Source organism: Budorcas taxicolor, chromosome 17 (genome assembly GCF_023091745.1).
Source record: "Budorcas taxicolor isolate Tak-1 chromosome 17, Takin1.1, whole genome shotgun sequence".
NCBI lineage: Eukaryota > Metazoa > Chordata > Mammalia > Artiodactyla > Bovidae > Budorcas > Budorcas taxicolor.
The window spans coordinates 60,772,284-60,797,815 of NC_068926.1; the positions used below are offsets into that span (position 1 = coordinate 60,772,284).

The 25,532-nt window shown below is 53.8% G+C and overlaps 1 protein-coding gene across 1 annotated transcript in view; it reads left to right on the plus strand.

Annotated features, from left to right (window-relative positions):
• RBM19 (RNA binding motif protein 19) overlaps nt 1-25,532 on the plus strand; it is a 121,631-nt gene that overhangs the window by 24,115 nt on the left and 71,984 nt on the right. The window contains exons 17-21 of the mRNA XM_052654402.1: nt 3,479-3,651; nt 4,488-4,548; nt 8,492-8,571; nt 10,432-10,487; nt 13,809-13,925. Of these exons, the coding sequence (XP_052510362.1) occupies nt 3,479-3,651; nt 4,488-4,548; nt 8,492-8,571; nt 10,432-10,487; nt 13,809-13,925 (487 nt within the window). The remainder of the gene's footprint in view (nt 1-3,478; nt 3,652-4,487; nt 4,549-8,491; nt 8,572-10,431; nt 10,488-13,808; nt 13,926-25,532) is intronic.

Sequence of the window (25,532 nt, forward strand, 5' to 3'; positions counted from 1 at the left end):
TCTCCGAGGCTGTTTCTGCATCTGTACATCAGGCAGGAGGCGTTTGTGAGAGTGCAGTGAGAAGCCGCCCGTCCATCACCATTACTCTGACCCGCATCCTGCCTAATTCAGCACCATCAGCTGAAGCGGATGGTCTCGAATTCAGCCTTGAGGATCAGCCAGATACCAGCTGCTAAGCTGGAGTGACCAGGATGGGCTCAACACATACCACTTTCCCCAGAAGCTCCCAGGCTGATCGGGGGGCAGAGGGAGCTTTTAGGGGGTAGCTGAGATGTCACAGTCATAGATGTGGGCCCTGGACGCAGAATGTTCTGGAGCCTTTCAAGGGGAGGCTTTGCCAAAATAGTGTAGGCTGGTCAGAAGACTACCCCGCCCACCCCCAGAGTGCAGGTGTTGAGCATCCCAGACCAGGCCCTACCTCCTCCGAGGGGCTGCTGTCCAAGGTCCTGCCGCCACTCACACAAAGGCAGCCTTGGAGCAGGGAGGAGGGAGCCTGTAGCTGTGGCAAATACAGGGGATTTGGGGCCAAGAAGTTGTGCGCGCCTGTGCTGATTTCAGGCCCCACTGAAATCGGCAGGCAGATCCCCACAGAGCTCATCTCCTGGCCTCCTTCACCTTTTTTTGTTCCCTTTCATACTCGAATCACATACACAGTCCCAAGCTGTTCATTTTCACCCGCTCCTCCCCCACACCCGCCCTCTACACACTGTCCACGAAGCTTCCCCAGCTCCCGTCCCCTCGGCCCTGGGGACTCAGCCAGCCCCCAGCCCTGGATTTTCCCAGGCTCCCCAGGAAGGCAAGCAGGAGGGGAATGGATGGAGTTTTTTGTTCACTGCCCCCCTCTCCCCTCCCTCTGCCCCCACCTTCTTTTCTGCAAAGCCCTCCATTCTCTGTACCCGTCTCGAGGGAGGGGGACAGTGTGTTTTATCTCTCCACAACCAAGACCCTCACCTCCAGATAAAGGGCTCCGAGTTGGGGGAGGTCCTGAAAAGCTGCTTGCAACTGATAACAGTCTGTGCTGTCAGCCTTCCGCGCCCAGAGCCGGGAAGGGGAGGGAGCCACCGTAAATTCTGCGGCCCGATTATAATAAAGCCCCATGTGGCGACGCGTGACTGGATTTTATTGTGCCAACCACAGATGGAAGCATACCCCCCAGCTCCCGCCTCTCCCAGCCTACTACCACCCCACCTTGCTTTCCAAGCCTCCCCCCTGGTCCCCAGCACCCCCCACCCCCACCCCTAGCCCCATCCTGCTCCTGCTTCTTCCCTCTGTTCCTCTATCCTGGTGAGGTCGTTGGCAAGCATCTATTTGGTTCATGATACATCCTTTCTCCTTCCCAGTCTTCCTGTCCTCTGCCCACTGGTGGTCAGGGGAGGAAGCGCATTTCACAACGACCTCTGGCTTCGTCCTCGGCCATTTGCGCACCTCTCTAGATGTGGGCGTGGGCCACAGCAGGGCCTGGCCACCCGGGGAGGAGGAAGCCCTTCCCGGGGACGTGGCCAGCAGAGACACGGTCCCCCGGACTCAGAGCTGTGGCACCCGCTGTTCTCTACAGCCTGCCACGGGCCAGCCTGCCTCTCACAGCCATGGGCCTTCAGAGTTAGGGATTCACAGCGTTTCCCCCGGCCCACTGTTCCCCCGGCTTCTGTGCATTAACTCTTGTAACTGTGTGATTGCTCTTCCCCTTTTCTGAATGGAAAGAAGGAAGCACAGAAAGGTTCGGTGACTTCTGCGAAGTCCCACATCCAGAAAGAGCCAGGCTGTGCCCCACAGCTACCAGCTCCAAGGTCTGTGCCCTTAGCCATGACCCTGCAGCTTCTTGTGAAAGCTCTGCGCACCCGTCCATAACCTGGGTCCATCTTCCCACGTGGCAGCCGTTGGCTGGTGCCACAGACAGGCTGCCACTTAAATGGCCGTGAGCTCTGCTGGTCACCATCAATCCCACCAGTCTTTTCTGCAGAAAAAAATTCTTTTCGGTTAGTCTCCCATGAACCTCTCTCCCAACCTGAAGATGCCTGAGGTTTAGGGTTCAGATGCAGTGACTTTCTTCGGGCCCCTCCCATTTATGGTGATGTGGCCACTGCGGTCAGCAATGGGATAACGTCCTCACAGTGCCTGGCCCAGCCCATGCACGCAGTGGGGCATCTGATCAGCATCTCTTCCTTTCTCCTTTCATCTCCAGGACATCAGGCACAAGGAGAGCCAGTGGGGCGGGTGTCCTTCAAAGCTGAAGGTCACGGTCTTCTTTCCGATTGAAGTTCTCATTCAGAACCTGGAGTCTCAGCCTCTCTGCGTAGCTTTCTTCCCCATCATTAACAATACTTTTTTCCCACCCCGCTTTGCTTTGAAAGTTGAGTTTTGAGGACAAATGGCCACCCCACGGAGTCACTTGTTGGGTAAATTGTGTGAGTTTCTCGGGTAGGGGAGGGAGCCTTCATGTAGATTTCTTCTTTTTTGTCCTGGAACGAGAGTCTAGATTCTAGGTTTACCTCCAAGGGAGTGCCAACAGCAGAGGCTGCCCGTTCAACTGATGTGGAACGGCAAAGTCCTCACTGTTGCTGTTTCCATTAGGACTTGAAAGGGTTGTTTCATGACAAAGTGGTTGAAGTTTAATTAGGACTGGCCGGCAGTGGGCTTGCATCAGAAAGGGCCAGGGAGATGGGGATGGCTCTGGTGCTCAGCATGAGGATGCAGGGGACAGATTTGAAACCCCAGCGGCTCCCTTGGGCTTGAACTACTTGAATGCAAGTGTTCACAAGAGAACAGAGGGTCCCCATTGTGTGCAGGGCTCAGACCTGGGGTGGGGGAGGGAGCCTTGGAGAGGTGGCGATGAGCTGCCTTGGAGAATGGCTGAGATGAGGTTTGATTTCCCCGAAGTGGTGGTGGTTGGCGGCGGTAGGGCTCGGTAAGGGAAGAGCTTCCAAAATCTGTATGTGGGAGAAGGGTGATTGTCCCCAGACCCTGATCATGAAAGAAACTAGGGAGGTTGACCCAAATAGAACACATTTCCCAGCAGCATAACTTCTCAGGAGGTCCTGATGCGATTCTCAGCCTCAAGAGGCTTCCACACTCGCCCGCCACCCGGGCTGACCAGTGGCCTGAGTTGCAGCCATACGCCCACCCTGTAACTCACAACCTCACGCTTGCCCTTCCCTTCCCCTGCAGTGCTGTTCCTTGAGACGAACGTTGCTTCGTCTGTTAGGGCTCCTGGTTGTTGGTCTGTGCTGCGCACTCCCTTCTCCTGAAGACGGGGCAGGATGGGTTCTTCCCCTCCCCCACTTTGCCCCCCAAGAGTTGCTAAAACCCAGCATGAGCCAGAGTCTCAGAGTCCTGTCCCTTCCTGACGCTGGCCACTCAGAGGCAGAGCCCTCTTGATCCCCTTTGGTCCAGCAGGCTCTGTGCTCTAGGTCCTGGAGCTTAGGCAGGTAAGACATTATTTAATGGATTTCTTTTGTGGGGGGGCGGTTGGCCTGTGCAGACACTGAGACCCCAGAAGGTGAACAGCCGATGGACAGAGCAGCGCACGATGCTTCAGCAAAGATGGAAGAGGAGGAGGAAGAAGAGGAAGAGGAGGAGGAAGAGAGCCTTCCCGGGTGCACTCTGTTTATCAAAAATCTCAGCTTTGACACCACCGAGGAGACGCTGAAGGGAGTGAGTGACTTCTTGGCCCAGAGGGAATGGGTTGGGGGCGGGACTTCCGGTCTGCTGATCCATCCCTGTGGTCCCTGCATCTGTCTCCCACTCCCCACCCCCTCGCCTGGAAGCGAGACCTGCGGCAGTGTGTAAATGAATAAGCTACAGCCACCCGCTTGACTCTTTTGCTAGGCTGTGTGGTAGACCTCTCACCCAGAGATCTGAGCCGTGGCCAGACCAGTCTGGGGGCTGGGAGAGGCGTCCACGTGCACGTGACGCACGAGAGGGCCTGTCCGGGCGCCTAGGGAGGCGTCTGAGGTGTGAAAGATGCAGTCAGAAGACAAGGCCCCTCCCCACGTGGTGTCTGCAAGGTTGACGTAAACGCCAGGCCAGCGCAGTCTCCTGGCTTGACAGAGCCAAGCAGGGGCCCAGCAGTGAGCATGCCGGGGGCAACCCTGCCAGGAGACCCCGCTGGCCGAGAGTGTTGCATTCATAGGAGGGGGCAGAGGGGAAGACGATGGGGAGCTCAGGAGCCTCCGCTCTTCCTCTCTTCCTGCCCACGCCTGCGGTGGCCTGGGTCCCCTCCGGCTTTCATCAGTCAGCGGGCCCAACCTTTCTGATGCTAACGACCGATTTTGTGAAAGACAGTTTTTCCATAGACCAGGACAGAGGCCATGGCTTTGGGATGATTCAAGTGCATTTCATTTCTTGGCACTTTTATTTCTGATCTCGCACCACTGCTGATCTGACTGGAGATACCAGTCCACGGTCTGGAGGTTGGGGACCCTTGTTTCAAGACACGCCTGCACCAGTTGCAGGATTATCTGGTGACACGTGCCGACCTTCTCTTCCAGGTGTTTTCCAAAGTGGGTGCGGTGAAGAGCTGCTCCATCTCCAAGAAGAAGAACAAAGCAGGTATTCCACATGAGAGCTCAGTCAGAGAGAAACAATTGTGAAAGAAATGGTGTTGCTCCGGGCAGGGGTGCGGGTGCCTCTCACCCACTCATTCTGAAGGTCTCCTTTCATTTCGGAGCATTGCCAGCCGCACATTCTCTTGTCTGGCTCGTCCAAAATGGTCCTCCTTTCTGGGTCCCTGAAGACTCGCGGTTTCCAGCGGGAGCATCCATGCCCATCAGGTTCTCCTGAGTCGAGACCCTTTGCCACGCTGGAGTGTCAGGAGTGGTTACGGAGCAGGGCTGTTAGGGGGCTGGCAGGGTTGACCCTGTTCAGCGGCAGACACCTCTCCATCCTCCCAGCATCTCTGTGCTCCTGGAGGATCTTCCCTCCAAGGACGGGCAGGAACCGACCCATCTTGGGCTTTCCCGCTTCCCTCCCAAGACCAACCACCCAGATATGGGGCACCTGAAACACTCCACCAAGTCATCAGCCACGCCCCTCACTGGCCTTGGGGTGCCTGGGCCAGGCACCCTCATTCTTCCAGTCCACCTGGGGCAGCCTCACGAGTCCCTTGGCCTCTGGTCTATTTTTCTTTCCCAGCCCTGGCTTCCTACAGATGATGGACAGGCCCTCGGCCCCTGCCTTTTTTTTTTTTTTTTGCAGTCACAAGAGTCCCCATCCCTTCAATTTGGGGTATTTGTAGGGATACCATGTGGGTCAGCCCACGACTGTGTCCTGAGAAATAAATGAGCTAGTAATGAGAGCCCGGGGGGCCTGGCTGGACAGGATCCCAGCCCGGGGTTCTCCACGTCTGATCGAGACTCAGAGAGGAGGGAGACGGAGCAGTTAGTGGGGTGTGTGGCTGAAGGAGGCGGCAGAGGGCTGTGGGAACAGGTCGGGAATGTACCGAAGGGGCAGAAGATGCTCCTGGGAAGGCAGGCTGATTCCACATCACAGACGGGCTTCCTGCTGGGGAGAGGAGTCTGGGCTTTTTCCCAGAGGCACCTTGGAGAGTTTGAAGCAGACACGTGGCACAGGCTTTGGGGCATTCGCCTGTATCGGTTTGGGCTGCCATCACGAAGCACCAGGAACCAGGTAGATTCCACCTCAGAAGTTCACCCTCCCACGGTTCTGGAAGCTGGAAGTCCAGGATAAAGGTGCAGGCAGGGTTGCTTCGTTCTGAAGGCTGTCAGGGAGGATGTGTTCCAGCCTCCCTGCTCGGCTTCCAAGGGAAGGTCTTCATGTTCACGTGGCATTCTCCCTGTGTACCCCTGCCCACCTGCTCCCACCACCCCTTTTCTTTTGCATAGTGACACCAGTCTTAATTGGATTCGGGCTTAGCCTGATGCCGCTAAGTCACTTCAGTCGTGTCCAGCTCTTTCAGACCCCATTGACTGTAGCCCAGACTCCTCTGTCCCTGGTATTCTCCAGGGAAAAATACTGAAATGGGTTGCCATGCCCTCCACTAGGGTATCTTCCCAACCCAAGGATTGAACCTGCGTCTCTTAAGACTCTTGCACAGGAGAGTTCTTTACCCCTAGCACCACTTGGGAAGCCTAATGACCTCATCTTTAACTTGATTATCTCTGTAAGGAACCTGTCTCCAAATAAGGTCACATTCAGAGAGGCAGGGATTAGGACCTCAGCATACACATGGAGGGGTGGGGGTAGGGCACAGTTCAAACCATAACGTCCCTGTTCCCCCAAGAACTGCATGCGTACTTTAGGCTACACGGAAAGGCTACAATGCAAGCAGCAGGTGAGCAACATGAAGGCTCTGTTGTGCCGGGTTCAGGAAAAGAGGTGATCCCTGAAGTCTGGGGCGGGAGTCATGCTGGCAGAGGGGTCCCCCACTCCACCTGAGGCTGTTCCTGCGGCTTTTGGTGTCACTTTGCCCCTCTGGAGCCTGCCTCCCGGCCCCCCCCCCCCCCCCCCCCCCCCCAGAACACTCTTCAGCTTTAGAGCAGTTATCTGGTGATCCCCGGGAGTCATGCTGGCAGAGGGGTCGCCCACTCCACTGAGGCTGTTTCTGTGGGTTTTGGTGTCACTTTGTCCTTCTGGAGCCTGCCTCCCGGCCCCCCCAGAACACGCTTCAGCTTTAGAGCAGTTATCTGGTCTTTCAGTGTCGTGAGCAGCTCCCAAAATCTACAGTCTTTCAAGAGTCTCTGAGAGCCCTGCTCTCTGGACTCATCCATCAGTGTCTGTTATCAGCAAGGGGCTCTAGAGGAACCAGAAAGCTGGCTGAGCTGGGGTCATCAAGGGGACAGTTGTAATGAAGGAACCAAGTGCCTGGGCGTGGGCTGGGCTGAGACCCACAGGGGATGCCGAGGCAGTGGCTGAGCCCAGAGGCTGTGGGGGAAGGAGTCGTGTGACCAGAGCCGTAGAAGAGGGGCCCCCAGGGACTCCCCTGGGGATGGAGGGCAGGCAGGGGCCTGAGACTCCATGCTTCCAGCACAGGGGGCTGGGGCTCGACCCTGGTCAGAGAACGAGATCCCACATGCTGCAACTAAAGATCCTACATGCAGCCGAATAAAAAAATACTCAGAAAAGAAGAGCCACCAGCAGAGCCAAGGGTGTGGGTTGGACACTGGAGCTGCCAGAACACACCAGAGCAAGGAGACAGTGGAGTGCCAGGAAAGAACCAGGACCCTCAACGCTCTCTCCTCCACCCACCCATCTCAAATCAGGGCTTCCCATTGGCTAAACCCAACAGGAAACCAGAAGGCCAGGGAGCCCAGGTTGTGCTGACTGTGGCCGTCAGCCTCCCAGGGCAGAAGGGCAGAATGGATCTGCACAGCGTCAGTGACTCGGCGACGAACTTGACTTCGTGTATTTGCCTTTTGCACCGTCTCGATGCACTTTTTAAATAGCCTGTGTGCACAGACACCCCTCACCCACCACCCACACCATTGACCCTGAGAACAGAGATCGCACAGATCCTCTGACACACAAATACTGGAAGTCCCCACAGGGCGGTGCGGCCCGTCAGCCAGCAGTTCCATCTGAGCCTCCCTGCCGTTGCCCAGAGAGCCACGCACATCTGGGCTGTTTGTGGAATGCCTTCCTGCCTTGGGCACCCCTGTTGTGACAACACGTGGTTGTGAGCGGAAGTGCAGACACACGGGCACGTGGCAGAGGCTCAGCCTCACAAAGAGATGCAGAGATGAGGACCACTGAGTCAGTAATGATACACCTCGGAACCTCCTTTGAGCCCATCAGCCTTGAACCAGCCCTCTTTGAGTGCAGCTGTGAAAAAGAATACAGAATACAGTCAGTAATTGGCGTCCCATTTTGTGTCAAAAGGGCGAGATGTCAAGAGATAGCTTATTCGTACGTCCCCGCAGTTATACACGTTTACGTACAGGAAGCCAAGTTCCCTATAAATGGTTGCACTGTCCCTGGCTCTCTGAACTCCTGCTACTCACGCCCCAGCAGTAGGGAGCCAGAGGGGGTCACCTAACACAGTCACCCTCCCTGTCCCAAGCTGATGTCTGAAACCTGGGAACCGGAGGCCCTTGGACAGTCAGGAACACTTTGGAGAATAAGCCCCTGGCGCCCTTGACTCTGTCGCATGTGTCCATTCTGTGCGCTACGTATGGAAGCAGGGGACTGCCCGGGTAGAGTTTTTTGCTGCTTGGCCCAAAGGCGGTCATCCCTCCCTCTGGAAGACGGGATTCTATCACAAAGTTAATTATCGTGTCTATCGTCTGTTAATTAATAGTCCGCCAGGCCTCAGGTGGCAGCTCTGTAACCGCATTGGCTGATTCTTCCAGACGACCAGTAATAGACGGCACACCGGGGGCTGGGGTCTTTCTGGGAAACAAGAGGGGCGTGAAGAAATCAGAGAGTTGAGGGGACGTCCAGGGGGCCCCTGGGAACCCTTGAACTTGGTCCATCCCAGCTTCTTTGTTTTTCTCCCCACCCGGCGCCCTGGTGCGACTCCCAACTCTGTCTCTTTCAGGAGCGCTGCTGTCCATGGGATTTGGGTTTGTGGAATACAGGAAGCCGGATCAGGCACAGAAAGCTCTCAAGCAGCTCCAGGTAAGCAGGGGGTCTCGGCCGGGGTCCCCCTGCGGCGGCGCTAGGCAGGCGCAGGGGGCCGGCTCTCCTGTCCAGCCTCTGAGATGGAGCAGGAATGTAGGCAAGTCCACATCTTCCGAGGCCCTAGGCAACAGCAGCCTGAGGCCCTGAAGCTTCCTCGGCTCCCCCAGTTCCTACGGTGCTCTCATTCACTCTCTTGATCAAGAAGCGCCTGGTTTGTGCCAGGCCTCGGGGAGACCGGTGAAGCAGACCTCTGAAGAAGCAACACCAAGACCAGGCCATGAGAAGGGCTCGGGTTTGCTGGCAGGAAGAGGGTAGGGGGCCGTGTTTTCCTGTGTGCCTCCTTTCTGGAGACCCCCTTGGTTCCCGCTGTCACCTGCCATCTTTCCTGCTGTGGGAGGTGGTGGCCAGGGTTGGGGGCCACTGCGGACAGGCTGGGCGCTCATGCTTGTGCCTCTTGAATAGGCTTCTAAATGCAGGGAGCGTGGAAGGGCCCCACGGGTCCACGATTCCTTTTAAACCAGTATTTGGAACGGCCCGTGTCTGTCTAGGCCGGGCAGGCAGTATGAAATGGAGCTGACTAGGGTGGAGTTTACAAGCCAGGGCGGCACTCTCCCGGTTCCTCATTCTGAGATGTGTGCTGGCTGGACTCTGGGTGGTAAGGGCACCCATACGGGGCCACCGCTCTGGGGAGCTGGACTTCATCATAGGGACCCTCCAGGTAACTGAATCTGTCCCAGTAGAGCTTGCTGGTCAAGAGAAAGGCCTTAGGGGTTAAAGGAAATGGAACTGGGTGCCTAGCCCATTTGATTGTTTTTGTAGACATTTTTGTAGAATTTTGACGACTCTCTCCTAGGCCCAAGGTGACTCCCAAAAGAGCTGAAGTGGGTTTCGGTGGGAGTTGGGGCGGGGGTGGCCTCTCCTCTGCTCTCCACCTCAGGTGCCCACGGGGCCAGGGTGGCCGTGTAAACTAGCCCAGGGGCTGGCATCACCCAGAGCAGAATTGAGGTGCCCCCCCACCCCGCCCCATCCAAAGGGACCACATCTTGGCCTCAGCCAGGTACTGCCTCACGGGCAGGTGGGCCCCAGCCATACCACATCTTTTCTGGTTTTTTGTTTTGTTTGTGGTGTTTTTCAAGAGACACTGGAAGTCCAACTGTGTCGTTAGATTCCGTGTACTCTAAGTGGATTTCAGCTGTGCACGCCCAGTGGTCCATCTTTTCTCGTCCATGTGATCCAGGAGTCTCAGGTTTCCCCCGCACAAGGGAGAGTTACGTTCGGTGGCTTGCTGTGTGCTCCATATGGGCATGTTGCCACCCAAAACCATTTCTACAAGGCTATGTGTGCTGTATTTTATGGGAGATTTAAAGGATTTTCAAGGGTAATTTTGCTAATACACCAGTTTTGCCTAAGGGACCCATGTTAGAGCCTCGCTTTAAAGGCATCTCCACTATGATTTAGAATTCTTATTTTTTTTTTTTTCCAAGAGTCTGCAATTCAAACCAAACTCTCTCTCTGGAAACCAGACCGAAGGGGGTTACTTGGCCTGAAAATGCTTATAAACAATGGAAAATACTGTGCCCCTCGAATGGCTTAAAGGTCAAGGCCGTTCTTGGCTCGAAAGGACTCAGAGGGCTGGGTCTCCATCACCAGCAGCTGCTGCCCACACTTGGCAGGAGGCACTTCTGGGAGAAACCCTTCTCAGTCCTTGACCCCAGCAGGCTTCTCTGCCCTGAAACAGTCAATCCCTCCTGGTGTTGCAATTCCCCTCACTCAGCCAAAGCCTGCTCCAGCAAAGGACGGGACTACGGGCGCGTGTTTCTAAGACAGAAGGACAGGCTGTGTTGTGTCCTCTCGCAGGGTCATGTTGTAGACGGCCACAAGCTGGAAGTGAGGATCTCGGAACGAGCCACCAAGTGAGTGTCCACCTCCGCACCCGCCGCCCCTTCCCTTGGATCTGAATCTGTCCCTTTAACCCTGATGCTGGTGCCGCAGAGGGCATCTCACGGCCCTTTAACATCCTCCCTGACCCAACCCCTCTCACCCCTGGGGCCCCTTCCTGATGAAGGGGGTGCCCCACGTGCCAGCTTCAATGCCCTTTCCCCTGGTGAACTGGGACGGCGCCAGTCCCCAGAGTAGACACATAATACACATTCATTACAACAGAAGGAACACAGGCCAGAGAAGCAAGCAAAGCCTGCTTGTTCTTGCTGGTATCGGTGAGCCAAGGCAGAGTCAGTCGCGAATTGTTGGCACTTTGATGAACCAAAAGCAGCATTAAGACCTAGACGTCTTATTCTTTCTGTCTTTATGGGGCTTTCCTTCTTGGAGCCGGACGACACTGCCCAGAGACAGCCTCTGCTTAATTTAAAAAGAGGTTCCGTAGGTGTTAGAGATGGAAGCAGGCCACAGTTCCGTGAACTGGTGGAGGTCTTCTGGGGGGGTTAGTGTTGTCCTCACGTCTTCACCTGCTCGCACATCCTCGTTGAGCTCATACACCAGGAGTGCTTTGAACAGCGGCCGGCAGGTAAGGGGTCAGAGTTATCATCGTTGTCCTTGTCAGAGCCACCCGCCCCGCCTCACTGTGGTCGTTGAGCAGATTGGTGAGCTCACCTGAAGCTGCTGATTGCTCTTCCTTCCCTGTCTTTCTAATGCTGCCTGTGGAGCCTGCCTAGGCCACATCTGGTGGTCTCTACCCATCCTGGTCCATGCCATGCTGAGCATCTTCAGCCAGAAGCAGGCTTGGTGCAGGAGCCCCCAGAAGCTAACAGAGGCTCCTGAGCCATGACTTAAGAGTGAGAGTCCAAGCTTTGAGCTCCGCAGCTTTGGGTTCTAATCCAGGGGGCTCCCTGACCTTGGGTGGGTGACTTTGCCCATCATGTAAAATGTGAAAACTGGAGACTGTGCACAAAGCATTTAGCACTTGCCCTGCACATGATCCCTCAGCTAGTGGTACTGGTCTTTCCTTCTCAGTCCCCTGACTCCAGGGAGTCAGGCTGAAGTCATCTTGCAGGCTCTCAACTCCTAGGCCGTGTTTATTTAGTCTTTCTTTCATTCAACCAAAAATTACAGAAAGTCTGCTGGGAACCAGACAGTCTTCTCAGGAGCTCTGAAGGGAGAATCCTTGGGTTTCTGAAGTGGTGCTGTTTGATAAACCCTTCTGCAGAGGTGGAAACATCCTCTGATGCTCTCTGCACTGTCACTGTGCGTGGCGTTTGAGCACTTGAGATGTGATAGGTACCGCTGTGTTAGTTACCTGTCACACTATAACTGAGTATCCCCAAACTTGACAGATTAAAACAATGCATGTTTATTATTATCTCACAGTTTCTGAAGGTGAGGAATTCAGGAACAGTTTAGCCGGAAGTTCTGCCTTGGGGTCTCTTAGGAGGTCACAGTCAAGATGCTGAGCAGGGCTGCAGTCTCATCCGAGGGCTCAACTGAGGTTGACGGTTTCACTTGCAAAATGATGCCCTCACATGGCCGTTGCCAGGAGGCCTCAATTCCTCACCACGTTGGCCTCTTCCCTAGGCCTGCACAGGTGTCCTCATGGCACAGCAGCTGGTTTACCTCCAGAGCAGGTGATCCAGGAGAGAACAGGGAAGAACTGTCTGTTATGACCTGGTTTCACGGGAGAGCAGGAGGGGAGTACACCCGAGGGGCATAAATACCAAGAGGCAGGGGCCGTTGGGGACCACCTTGGAGGTTGGATGACCCAGCAGCTGAGGAGTTGAATTTTTTAATTTTGTGTCGTGTTAATTGCGATTTAATTGCTTGCCACGTGCGGCTGTGGCTACTGTCTTGGACAGCACAGCCCTAGAGGACAGACAGCAAAGAGACACACGACTAAGTATGTAAAGGGACCTAAGACTCCGTGCTCCCAATGCAGGGGGCCCGGGGTCAATCCCCCATGAGGGAACTAGATTCCACTCGCCACAGCTAAAGATCCCAAGTGCTGCAACCAAAACCCTGCATGCCGCGAGGAAGATAGAAAATCCCTTGAGCTGCGGCTAAGACCTGGCTCAGCCAAGCGAAAATAAATGAAGTTTAAAAACCAAAAAACCCCACATGAATTTTTTTGACAGTAACGAGTGCCAGGAAGAAAAATAGAGCCGGGGGTGGGAGTAGGTTGCTGTTTTAGTGGTGATGGGGAGGAGGTGACGGTGGATCAGACTTCAGATGAGTCAGAACAAGTCATTTTAGTACCAGCTGCTGTTTATGGAGGGCTTACCCTGTGCTAGGCACAGTGCAGAGTGTTTCAACACATCTTTTTCTCATTAAAACCTCAAACAATCCAACAAGGTTGGACCATTATTAGGCCTGTGATACAGCCAAGAAAACTGAGACCCAGAGAGGCCAAGTGATAACTTGCTCAGGATCACACAAATTCTATCTAAGTGGCCACAAGACCCTGACACTCAGATCGTCAACTCATGCCGCTACTCGCGGCCCTCCCCTGCTACCACGGAGCGGAAGGTCTCCCTGGAAGATCAGGGGGACAGGTTCCAGGTGGCCTTGAACCTCAAGTGGCAAGTTTCCTCTCGCAGCCCTGGCCGGCCTCCATGGTTAGAAGCTACTTCAGGCCCCTCGTAGCTCATTTGGTAAAGAATCCACCTGCAATGCAGGAGTCCCGAGTTGATTCCTGAGCCCAGAAGATTCCCTAGAGAAGGAAATGGCGACCCACTCCAGTATCCTTGCCTGGAAAATCCCATAGACAGAGGACCTGGCAGGCTACAGTCCATGGGGTCGGAAGAGTTGGACACAACTTAGCGACTACACCACCACCACCACCAGGCCCCTGTATGCTATGCTTCTGGTCAGTGATGAAACGTCTCCAACAAGACCTGGGGAGCAGCCAGAGTCCCTCTGGGCACCTGCAAAGATACACAGGAGACTGGGTTTGGGGAGAAACTGCCCCCCGCTGCCCCCGTCAGAGTTCTTTCCTCAAGTGTCTGCTGGTCCCAGATGAAGGGCAGCAGACACCCTCTAGGTAGGATGTGTCACCTGGGCACCCACAGCTGCAGCGGGGAGACGAGAATTAGGCTGCATGCCACCCAGGGGAGCCCCCCTTCCCTTCGCCTTCCTCTCAGCCGCATCCACACTGCCTCTGTGAGTCCCTCACCTGAGTAGGGGACGAAAGCATCAGGGCTGGTGGCGGGGGATGGTGGTGGAGTCAGCAGAGTGCAACAGCTGTGCCGAGGTTCCAAATAACCCGAAGCCTTCCCCCGACCCTCCAGGCCAGCCCTGACAGCCGCCCGGAAGAAACAAGCGCCCAGAAAGCAGACAACCTCCAAGATCCTGGTGCGGAACATCCCCTTCCAGGCTGACAGCCACGAGATCCGAGAACTCTTCAGGTAAGACGCAAGGCTGTGCTGAGTGGGAGCTGGCTGGGCCTTCGGGTCCTCGATGGTGCGCTGAAGGCCGTCACAAAGGTCATGTTCTCGCCACCAATGATGTGTCTCCCTTAATCTCAAACACTGCTTTCTCAGAGCACTGGGCAGAAAGGTGTGCAAATGGGATGATCAGTTTTTCTCTATCCACACTGGTGACCTACAGGAGGGGCAAGAACCAGGCAGACTGAAGCCCAGCTCCTCCCTCGATGGGCCCGAAATCCTGCCACCCAAGTCACCCTTTGGTTTAAGCCGGCAGTCCACTGCCGTCTCTGCATATGTCAGTCACCTGGTGACTTTGATAAACGCACCTTTGCTCAGACTCTGCCCCCAGAAAGTTACATTCCTTTTGTTGGGGGTGGAGCCCAGACACTGGTCTTGGGGTCAGAGCACCCCAGGGGATTCCGATATCCTGCCGGGATTGGGGACCCCTGGTCTACATTGCTGTCTGTGGAAATCCCCTTTTGAAATAAGGGGAGATCGCATACCTACATTATGTAGTCCATCGGCAGCTGCTAACACAGGAATCAACACTCAGAGGTCTCTCAGAGGCTGGGCAGGAAACAGCCGGGCAGAGCTGGCAGGTGGGGACTGACGGGCTGGAGGCCAGCGGATATCCAGGGGTCTCAGGTGCTTCTCTCAGGTTTTGAAAGAGAAACTGGCAATCTGGATCCTTAGGGAGAATAAATTGGCAACTAATTCACTTTCTAAAAACAGTGCGTGTAGGACAAAGTCTGTGCATGGGCTAGATAGAGCCCGGGGCCACAGGTTTGCAACCCTGTGCTGGAACATTGCACCAGTTGGTTCAGGTAAGTTAGCTGCCACCCAGTACCAAGCCCTGGATGAAGTGTCTTTAGGGAAAGGGCCTAAGGGGGAAACAGTTAAAGCAAGCATGCTCTCCAGGTGTGTGCCACGCAGCACGGCAAAGAAGCCACTAAGCTCTCAGAACCTAAGGGCAGACAATGTTGGCCCCAGCCTAGCAGACTGTGGAAGCCTGGCTGCAAACTTAGAGTGTTCTGGGAACCTGTAGCTCCTTGGCCTGCACATTGGGGGTGGGGGTGGGGGGGGCATTTAGGATTCTGTGTGTTAGACCTTGTTTGTTTATCCCACATTTGTCCAGTTCTGGCACAAGGATCGGGAGAGGTAAGTCCCCGTTAGGGTTACCCATTAGCTTCTTGCCAGGTAAGCTGTGGATGGAAGATAGAAGTCCTAGATTTTGGAGACTAGAAAGGATGTATCATCATTGTGTGAAATCTACTCTCTTTGCTTTTACTCAGTGGTTTAAAGAATGGGAAGCCACTTGAGGGATTTCCTTTAAAAACTCCTGTCTTCCTTCCCACGATCTAAATCACACACTGGCGTGCCGTTCGTTAACAGACATGGTCAGCGTGGTGCCGACACAAAGATGCTGGCCCTGTCGGTTTCTGAGTAGTAGGGTCTTAGTTATAGTTTCTGGTAAGGTGGAGTCACAATAGGGGGGACTGTTTTCCATCTCCCGGCATCTGGGGAGACGAGTCAAGAAGAGTGAGCTTGCCATCCCAAGAAGGTACGTACCCTGAGCCTCTCGCGGCTGCTGGTTTCAACGAGCTCCTGCTTTTTGAGGAGTCCAATTTAAAGAACTGCCAGATCAAACCAGGATTGTACATGTGGATCAAGAATCGCATATCGCCGAAATGACAGTTTCGCTTGCTTCTGCAGTCTGAGAATGACACTGATCCAGGGAAACAAAAGACCGAGATGGAGAATGAAAAGTGCTGTCTGGTCTCGCGTTTTATGTTTGTTTTGAGAAGACAGGGAATTAGTGTCCCTCCCCGAACATCATTACACGTGGCATCTCTTCTTCCTGCCATTCCCGGCAGTAGTTTTCATCAGCCCCTGAAAACCCAGAGCTTTCTTGGAGCCTGGCTTTGTGTGTCCCAGCCGGGAGTTTGAGACCATTCCAAGCGTGGGCAGCAGGGGTCGCTGTGAGTCTTCTTAGAGAGACAAGCTGGGCCAGGAAACCAGACCCAGTTTCAGACAAAGCCAGCAGCCCGCAAGGGTCAGAGGCAGGGGGAGATGTCAAGGTTCAAGGGAACCCGTCCAGTCCATTTTGATGGGCAAGTTTTGTGGGCTTATCCTACCAGGTGTGATCACCGCTCACCGCGTGTTGGGCTCCGCACCATGCTTTCCTGTGCTGTTATCTTTTTTTTTAAGCAGCAGAGCAGTGCTGCAAAGGAGGGGTGCTGTTATCCCTTCTGTACCCAGAGGGACACTGGAGACCTAGAGAGATGAGGTTTCCAGCCCAGGACCACACGGCTGAGCTGAAAGTGGGGTGTCCTTGGTCTGACCCAGAGCCCTGGCTTGGACCCGCACCTCTCTGGGCCTTGAACCATGAACCGCACCTCCTTAATCCTTCTCTTGGGTCTTGAAGAAGTTACCATCCCCCAGATCATTTTAGTAGAACTGCCATCCTGTGAGGGTGTGTCGTTTGTGCCAGGCACTGCGCTAGGTGCTGGGCGCAGAGCCGTGTCAGGAGAGATGGGCTCCTGTTCATGAGGGACCAGGAAAGAAAGTGACAGTGACGGACAGTGACACACTCAAGGGGTGCAAGCTGGAGTGCAGGGCCGTGGGAGAGTGTAGTCTGGTTCTTGAGACCACCTGTTGAGAGGCAGCAGCTCCCCTGCCTTCCCCAGTGCCCGGGGGGACCCTGCCTGTGAGCTGGGGGCAGCAGCTTCATGGCGGAGGCAGTGTTGGCCTGGGCATTTCCTGGAGGCCACCAGCCTTCCATCTGGGCTTCGCTGCACCAGACCCCAGCCTCTGAAACCTAGCCTGACGGGTGCCCAAAGGCCCTGCAGATCACGCCTCCGCAGGATTGTCCTCTGGGCCAATTCAAGGCTCCCCCTTTAGAAAAGTCAGGGAGGTGGGACCTCCCTGGTGGTTCAGTGGTTAAGACTTCCCCTTCTAGTGCAGAGGGGTGTGGTTCAGTCAGGAAGCTGAGATGCCACATGCCTCAAGGCCTAAAAACTAGAAGATAAACAACAGAAGCAATATTGTAACAAGTTCAATAGAGATTTTTTTTAAATGGTTCACATCAAAAAAAAAAAAATTTAAAAAGTAAAGACTTCCCCTTCCAGGGCAGAGGGGTGTGGTTCAGTCAGGAAGTTGAGATGCCACATGCCTCAAGGCCTAAAAACCAGAAGATAAACAACAGAAGCAATATTATAACAAGTTCAATAGAGATTTTTTAAATGATTCACATCAAAAAAAAAAAAAATTAAAAAGTAAGTGGAGTAGTACTTCCCAGGTGCCTCTCTGTTGCCCCCTTTCTGGACGTCAGTTTCCCTCGGCATGAAATAGCAGTCCTCATACTGCTGGTAACGTGTGCTGCAATTTTTGATAACGATGCCACAGTAATAATCACTAGTGTTTATCCCTATCACGAAGCACACTTTCGGAGCCAGACCTCTGCGCCAGGCACTGTGGGCTGAAGTGCTTTGGCTCTTTACAGCCCTGCAGAATGCTTGTCGTCATTGTCTCCAGTAAAGAAGCCAGCTCCGGAGCCTAGAGTCCTACCACTGGGTCGTCAAAGGCTCGGGCTGGCACCCGGCTCCCTCACCACGTGGCTGCCTCGAGGGCTGTTAAAAGGATTAAGTGAGATTATGCATGTGGGGCACTTAATACAGCGCCGGGTATGGAGCGGGTAGTTAATCAGTGTTCACTGTGGTTATTAAACAGCACAAAGCTGGTGGCTTCAGGCTGGGAACCCAAGGCAGGGCTGACTCAAGACAGAGCCTGTGTCTTTGACAGCAGTGCCAAATCCTTGGAAGTTTTCTGCAGTATGTCCATTTTTTAAAATTTTTTATTTATTTTATTTTTGACTGGCTTTTCTGTAATTGTGGAGAGCCAAGGGCTCTTCTCGAGTCACGGTGCATGGGCTTCTTGCTGTGGTGGCTTCTCCTGTGGAGCGTGAGCTCTAGGCCACGTGGGCTCAGTAGTTGTGGTTTCTGGGCTCTAGCTCACCGGGCTGATAGTTGTGGCCCATGGGCTTCGTTGCTCTGTGGCATGAGAGTCGCTCCCAGACCAGGGATCGAACCCCTGTCTCCTGTCAAGCGGGCGTCCCCGCTGCTCTCTGGGTTGGCTCTGGGGTTGGTCTGTGGTTCACTGTGGAGGCCACAGGCTCCTGGTCTGTAGATGGTTCCCAGCAAATGTGTGCTGAGCACCTGGATTTAACTGCAAAGCCTTCCTCTGTGGGATCTGACAAAGACAGGGCATGAGACGCAGAGAGGTTAAGGAGTTTGCCCAGGGTCACACAGCTCTGCAGCGGCACAGCCGGGTGGCTCTCACTCTAGACGCCCCCTCCCTCACCTCCCCTGAGGTCAGGATGTCAGGTGGCAGAGATGCAGCCACCTCCTCGGGCAGGCTGGGCCTTCGGCCCCAGGCTGCAGATGGACGCTTTTTCATCTGAGCGGTTTTTTCCCTTCCTCAGAGGTGTGCACCACCTGCCAGGGGTGTGAATGGGTGAGCTCACAACAGGTGTCTAGAGGCCCTAATTACTTGGCTTGCATCGCCCGCTTTGTGGACGGCGTCCATCCGTCCCCGGCCCCCTCTCCTCCTCATTTCCTCTTGCAGTGATGCGGTGACCACGACCGGGACCATGGTGGGAAGGCCCAACACAGCTGGCCCACCGAGTTCCTCTCTGGCGCTCCCCCCAACCCCCGTCTCCCCTTGCCCAAGGGCGGGGTCACTGCCGGTTTAACTCCTGGTGGTCCGCAGTACTTTTCCAGAAGCTTCGAGCCCTGTCATCTGCTCTCCACAGACTCCTGGGAAGATGCCTGGGGCCACTTCCCCTTCACTAGGAAGAAGCCCTGCAAAAAACAGCTCAGGCGGTTCGAGAGAGCCAGCCTGGACCAGTCCTGAAGGCAGGGTGGGGAGAAAACCCTCAGCCAGGTTCCAAAGGGAGTGGGGTGAGGAGGGCACAGCTGTCCCCAGGTTCCCCCTCCACGCACCCCTGTCATCTCCCTGCAGAGCGACCCTGAGAAGAAGGCTCTGCATCCACTGATGAGACCTGGCCATGCCCGTTCATTGTTTCATCCACAGCTGCTCTCAGCTGCAGCAGCGTCAGGTGACCAAGGCAGGGTCCACAAGGTTATGGAATACTGACCATCCAGCCCTTCACGGGGAAAGTTTGCTGACCTCTGGACTAAGGAGATCGTGCGGCCTGCGGGGAGACGGGGCATGCCCTAAGGGGCTTTGTTTCTGTCTTCTAGTTTTAATAATACACGGAAAGTAGTTTTTTCTTCCCCCTCTTGTAAAAAAGACAAACGTGACAGGTAATGCTAGAGCCCTGCTGACCCCTCTGAAGACAGGATGTGAGGGCTCAGCTCAAGGAATTGCAGTGTCCATTTCTGCAAACCGCACCCACGCCGTTTTTTTCATCAGGGTTTCTCTGCTTCTCCACTTTGCTGAGCTTTTTTGTTTGTGTGCTTGCTTTGTTATAGGACTGTTTTTTTATGAGCAGTTTTTGGTTTACAGCCAAATTGAGAGGCAGGTTTAGACCATTCCCATGTACCCCTGGCCCCACCTATATGTACACGGCCTCCCGAGCTAGCAGCGTCCCCACAAGAGTGGGACAGTTGGACTCAATGACTGTGTGGTCTGCGGTGTTTTGTCTTATTTGAATAACAAATGCTCCTGGGAACATTCTTGTGTATGTCGGTAGCCGTGTGCGTGTTTTTCTGTAGGGTGTACCCATCAGAGTGGAGTTGCTGGGTCATGGGTGAGCATATGTCAGCTTCAGTAAACATTACTCAGATGGTTTCCAAATCAATTCTATCAGGTTCCACTTCCAGCTGCCCACGGACCTCGCCAACGCTTGATAGTGTCTGTCTTTCTCTTTTTAGGCATATCTGGTGCGTATATAGTAGCATCATCACATGATTTTAATTTGTGCTTCCCTGATGGCTAAGGAAATCAAATCCCTTTTCATACTTTTATGGTGATTTGATTACGTTGTTGTTCAGTTGCTAAGTCACGTCTGATTCTATGACCCCATGGACTGCAGTGCACCAGGCTTCCCTGTCCTTCACCATGTCCCAAAGTTTGCTCACACTCATGTCCATTGACTTGGTGACACCCTCCAACCGTCTCATCCTCTGCCTCCCTCTTGTCCTGCCTTGAATCTTTCCCAGCATCAGAGTCTTTTCCTGTGAGTTGGCTCTTCACTTCAGGTGGCCAAAGCATTGGAACTCCAGCTTGAATATACCCTTGTGGAATGTCTATTCAAATCTTTTGCCCATTTTTTTTAAATTGGGTTGTTTGATTTTTTAAATTATTTTCTTAGTTACTTTTTACATAATTATGCATATTCTGGATTCCAGTCCTTTGGTGGACGTAGGATTGTGTGCCCTTCCTCTCCCATTCTGTGGGTAGCTTAGCGGTATCCCTGGATGAACTGAGTTTCTTAATTTCAAACATTGTCGATTTGTCATTTCTTCCCCTTCTTGGTTAGAACTTTCTGGGTCCTGTTTAAGAAATTGGTGCCTCCTCCAAGCTCACGAAGACGGCCTCCTATGTTTTCCTCTGAAATCTTTGACCCTTCGTAGTTATGCAATCCATCTGGAATTGATTTTTGTGTATGGCGTGAGGTAGAGATCAAGGGACATTTTTTTCCCCCACATGGATATTCAGTCGGCCCAGCATCATTTATTGCAAAGGCCATTCTTTCCCCTCTGCTCTGCAGTATTGATTTTGTCATAAATCAGGTGACCGCGTATGTGAGGGGCTGTTTCTGGACTCTCTAATCTGTTCCGCGGGTCTATTTGTCTCCCCTTGTGCCAATACCCCCAGTCTTAATTACTGTGACTTTGTAATAGCTTGCTCCGCGGTGTCTTTGTTCCTTGTGACGGCCTCGGCCGTTCTTGGCCCCCGTGCTCTTCAGGTCTGTGTGTTTTATTCCTCAGCAGCTGGAGGTTCTGAGCAGAGGGAGTGGTGGGATCTGACTTACATCTGTGAACGATCTTGTGAGGAGACTCGAGCGGTTTCTGTAGTCGGCTTGCCTAGAGGTGACAGTGGCTGGGACCAGGTGTCAGCCGTGGAAGTGGGGTGCCAGATGTGTATGGGGGTGTGCTTTCAGAGTCGTGCTGATGGCTTTAATGAGGACTACGATGCAAATGGGAGTCAAGGATGACCCCTGTATTTCGGTCCTGAGCAGCAAACTGGATGGTCTGGGGGCAGGGTGGTCCAAGGGAGGACGAGCCCCACTCCGCACACCCGCCGCTTCCTCGCCCATGATACAGCACACGTAACAGGAGCCAGAGAGCGCTGCTCAGTTGGCCTGTCCACGCGTGTGCATGTGTTTGGGGGTTTGGGGCCGCCCCTTAGCTGCGTGGTATCAGCTGTAGCAGCAGCATCGCTGTTTCAGTATCCCTCACCAGCCTGCTCTCTGCCATGAGAGGGAGGGCTGTTGACAACAGTTGGGTGTTCGCACAGCCTTTACCAGCAGGCCCTGCCGGGGCCTGAAGTGCCTTTGTGCTCACGATTTCATCTGTTCCTCCCCCCACAAGCCTGGGGAACGGCCGCTGATGAGGCAGATGGCTGTGCGGCCATAAAACCCCAAGCAAGTGGCAGAGTCGGATCCGTGCTCCCAGTCACTCTCTTTCACTGCCGCCTTTCCCTTTACAGAGTCAGGGGACAGAGATGCTGCTTGTCTCATGTGCTCATCTCATTCACTCAGTCGCGTCCGACTCTTTGCGACCCCATGGACTACAGCCTGCCAGGCTCCTCTGTCCATGGGATTTCCCAGGGAAGAATACTGGAATGGGTTACCATTTCCTTCTCGAGGGGATCTTCCCGACCCAGAGATTAAATCCTCATCTCCTGCATTGGCAGGTGAGTTCATTACTACTGAGCCACCAGGAAAGCCCCCATGTATCCACGTAGCTTATATCTATTAAGTCGTTATACTATGCCAGTGATTTTCCATGTCCGTGATGCTTGTCAAGGCCAGTCTACAAATACTTAACGTGTGCTCACTGCAAGCTGGATACTGTGCCCATTTCATTCAAAGGGCCTGCTTCTGTCCCTGGGATCACTGCATTCTAAGGACATGATGGGCCCACCTGCTTCTGTCCCTGGGATCACTGCATTCTAAGGACATGATGGGCCCACCTGCTTCTGTCCCTGGGATCACTGCATTCTAAGGACATGATGGGCCCACCTGGGAAGGTGATGACAGTTAGGAGGCAGTAACAACAACAACAACAAATACAGAGGGATCTGTCCTCCCACTGAGGGACTGTCCCAGAGGCAGAATGCAGGAGTCCTTGCCTGACCCCTTTTTATCTTGAAAGAGACCCAGGGTTTTGAGTGGACTCCACAAGCCAGCTGTAGAACACAGCTCAACACCCTTACAGGGTCCAATCCCAGAGGTCCCACCCAGCCCCGCCTGTGGGGTGACCACATCTCAGCTCCAGCTTTTACTGCAAGGGGCCCTTGGAACAGAGGGGAGAGGCATGAACTAACCAGGCTATAACTGATTGGAGGAGACCGCAGGGCAAGACTCTCAGCACATGTTACTGGGCATCTTATTTCTGCTCAGGGGAAAACCAAGCAAATACACACGCCGGTCAGCACGGCTAAAAGAACAAAATAAGAGTAACACAAAAGGCCAGCGAGGATGCGGAGAAACTGAATCAAACATGTTGCCGGGGGGATGTAAAATGGTTCAGCTCTCCTGGAAAAGTGTGTGGACAGTTTTAGACGAATGAGACAGACACTTATCACGCGACTCGGCAACTGCACTCTTGAGCATCTGTACCAGAGAAATGGAAATGTGTGTTCATACAGAAACCTACACGCAAGACTCCCGTGGTGGTCCAGTGCTTGCAAATTCACACTTTCACTGCCAAGGGCCCGGGTTCAATCCCCGATCAGGGAACTAAAATCCCGCAAGCCACGCAGCCCCGCCAAAAAAGAAAAAAAAGTGTACACATGTCTAACCACTGATGAGTGGATAAACCAAATGTAGTCTGTCTCCACACTGAAATGTTACTCTGCCATAAATAGGAATGCAGTGCTGTTGGCTGTGACACCATGGGTGAAATCAAAACCAACATGTTAAGCGAAAGAAGCCAGACACGAAAGACCCCGTATCACATGATTTCATTTATAATCAACGTCCAGAAGAGGCACACCGAGAAAGGAAGTAAATTAATGGTGGTTTGGGGATGGGCAGAGATTGTGGGTGACGGCAAAGGGATATGAAAGGTGATGAAATTTTCTAAAATGGCTGCGGTGATAGTTGCACAACTCTGAACACACTAAAAGCTGTGGAATTGTACACTTTGGGCGAATTGTATGGTATGTGAATTGCATCTCGATAAGCTGTTGGAAGGAAGGGAGGAAGAGGCACACACAAGTCCATACCTGTTTCATGCATACTTCAGTGGGCACGTGGTTAAACTGCGATGCATTTGGACGATGGAATATGATTCAGCAGTAAAAAGAAACAAACCAAGATGCCCTGGTGTCCCAGTGGTTAAGAATCTGCCTGCCAAGGCAGGGGACACGAGGTCAACCTTTGGTCCGGGAGGATTCCATCTGCCTCTGGGCAACCGCGCCCGAGCTCTAGATCCCGTGCTCTGCACCAAGAGAAGCCACCGCAGGGAGAAGCCCGCGCAGCGTGACTAGAGAGTGGCCTCAGTCCCCACAGTAGAGGAAGCCTGTGCACAGCAACGGAGACCCAGTGCCGCCACCGCCCCCAAATTAATTAGTTAGTGATTTTTTGTTTCAAAGAACAGATCGGGCTTCCCTGATAACTCAGTGGTAAAGAATCTGCCTGCTAATACAGGAGACACGGGTTCGATCCCTAGTCCAGGAAGACTGCATATGCCGTGGAGCAGCTAAGCCCTTGCGCCACAGCTGCCGGAGCCCAGGAGCCGCAGCCTCTGAAGCCTGCGTGCCCTCGAGCTCGTGTTCTGCAGCAGAAGCCACCGCAATGAGAAGTCCACACACCGCAGCTCGAGAAAAGCCCACACAGCCCTGAAGACCCAGAGCAGCCAAAAACGAATACATAGACTATCGCACAGGCAGCAATCCAGATGAATCTCTAGAGAACTACCCTGAGTGGAAGAGCTTATCCCCAGAGGACACACTGCCTGATCCCATTGCTGTAACGTTCTTCAAATGACTGCATGACAGAGGTGGAGAGCAGATGGCCGGTGGCCTGGGATTGGGTAGGCAAGAAGGGAAGGATCCTGTGATGGGCCAGCTCTGTGTCTTGTGTGGGCAGACGAGTCTACATGTGATAAAATTGCACAGAACAGAATATTCACACACATGGATACATGTAAAACTGGTATTTGGGAGCGTGGAGTATTAGCCCCTGGACCACCACCAAAGTCCTTCGTGATGTGCTAAGTTGCTTCAGTCATGTCCGACTCTCTGCGACCCTATGGACTGTAGGCCGCCGGGCGCCTCTGTCCATGAGATTCTCCAGGCAAGAAAACATGAGTGGGTGGCCATGCTCTTTTCCAGGGTATCTTCCCAGCCCAGGAATCGAACCCAGGTCTCATGTATTGTAGGCGGGTTCTATACCATCTGACCCACCAGGTTTACACATGAACTTGGCTACGGAAAAATAGTAAGCTTCAGTTGTTTGCATTGTGAGTGAACAGGTTACGTGTTTTTGCACCCTTTTCGGAGAGCTGGGGAACCAGCAGGTAGGTTCCTTAGGCTCTTGTCCATCTGCAGATCCATCTCCAGGTCGTTAGTCCTGCAGGGAGCCCCGAGGGATCTGGTTGACGTGAGCTGGGCGATACTCTCTTCACTTCAGAGGCCTGCTTTGCAGAAAATCCACACCAGACTCTGCTTCTGTTTGTTTTTTTAGTGACCCTGTTCCCTCTCTACCAATAATACGTCTACTCAGGGGCGGTCAGAGGCTATAAAAGTGACTGCGGCACTTGCCCACAAGGGGTACTCGGGTCACCTGAGTTCTCCTTTTCCACACCGTCCTTGCCCCCCAGTCATCAGAAGCCAGCCGTGAGCTTGGAAGGGAGCCAGTGTGATTTTCCAAGTGAGAACGCCCGGCCAGGGAGTCGGGAGAATTCTGGCTCAGCTCCGCCAGCACCCGCTCCATAACCTTGGGCACTTGGTGACTTCTCGGAGAGTGTGTTTATTGAGTGACTCAGTGATGGGGTTGGGCGAGACCAGCAGAGCAGAGGGCTTCCTCCTCTTGGGAGCCAGCGCAAACCCGTTGGTCGTGGCTGCTGGAGTTCGGTCTCAGAGGATTGTGAGGCTGCCTGGGCTCTGCAGGAAACGGCACTGTAATTGACTAGCGATGTCTGCCACGGGTGTGGCACCTGTGATAGGCAAGCAGCTGCAGGTATCCACCAAAGAATATGGTGTTTTTCACCCGTCGCTGGAGCTCTTACATTTCCATCTGCCGGACTGAGTGGTAGTGCAGTTCCAAACCCTGGCCTGTGTGAAAGCCTGCTTCTCTCTCCTCTCTAAAAAAATAAGAATGAGCTGAGAAGTTGAGAGGCTGTTTCTTCCTGTGGTTGTTCTCTACCTTCCTTTGCCATTCTGTGGATCTGG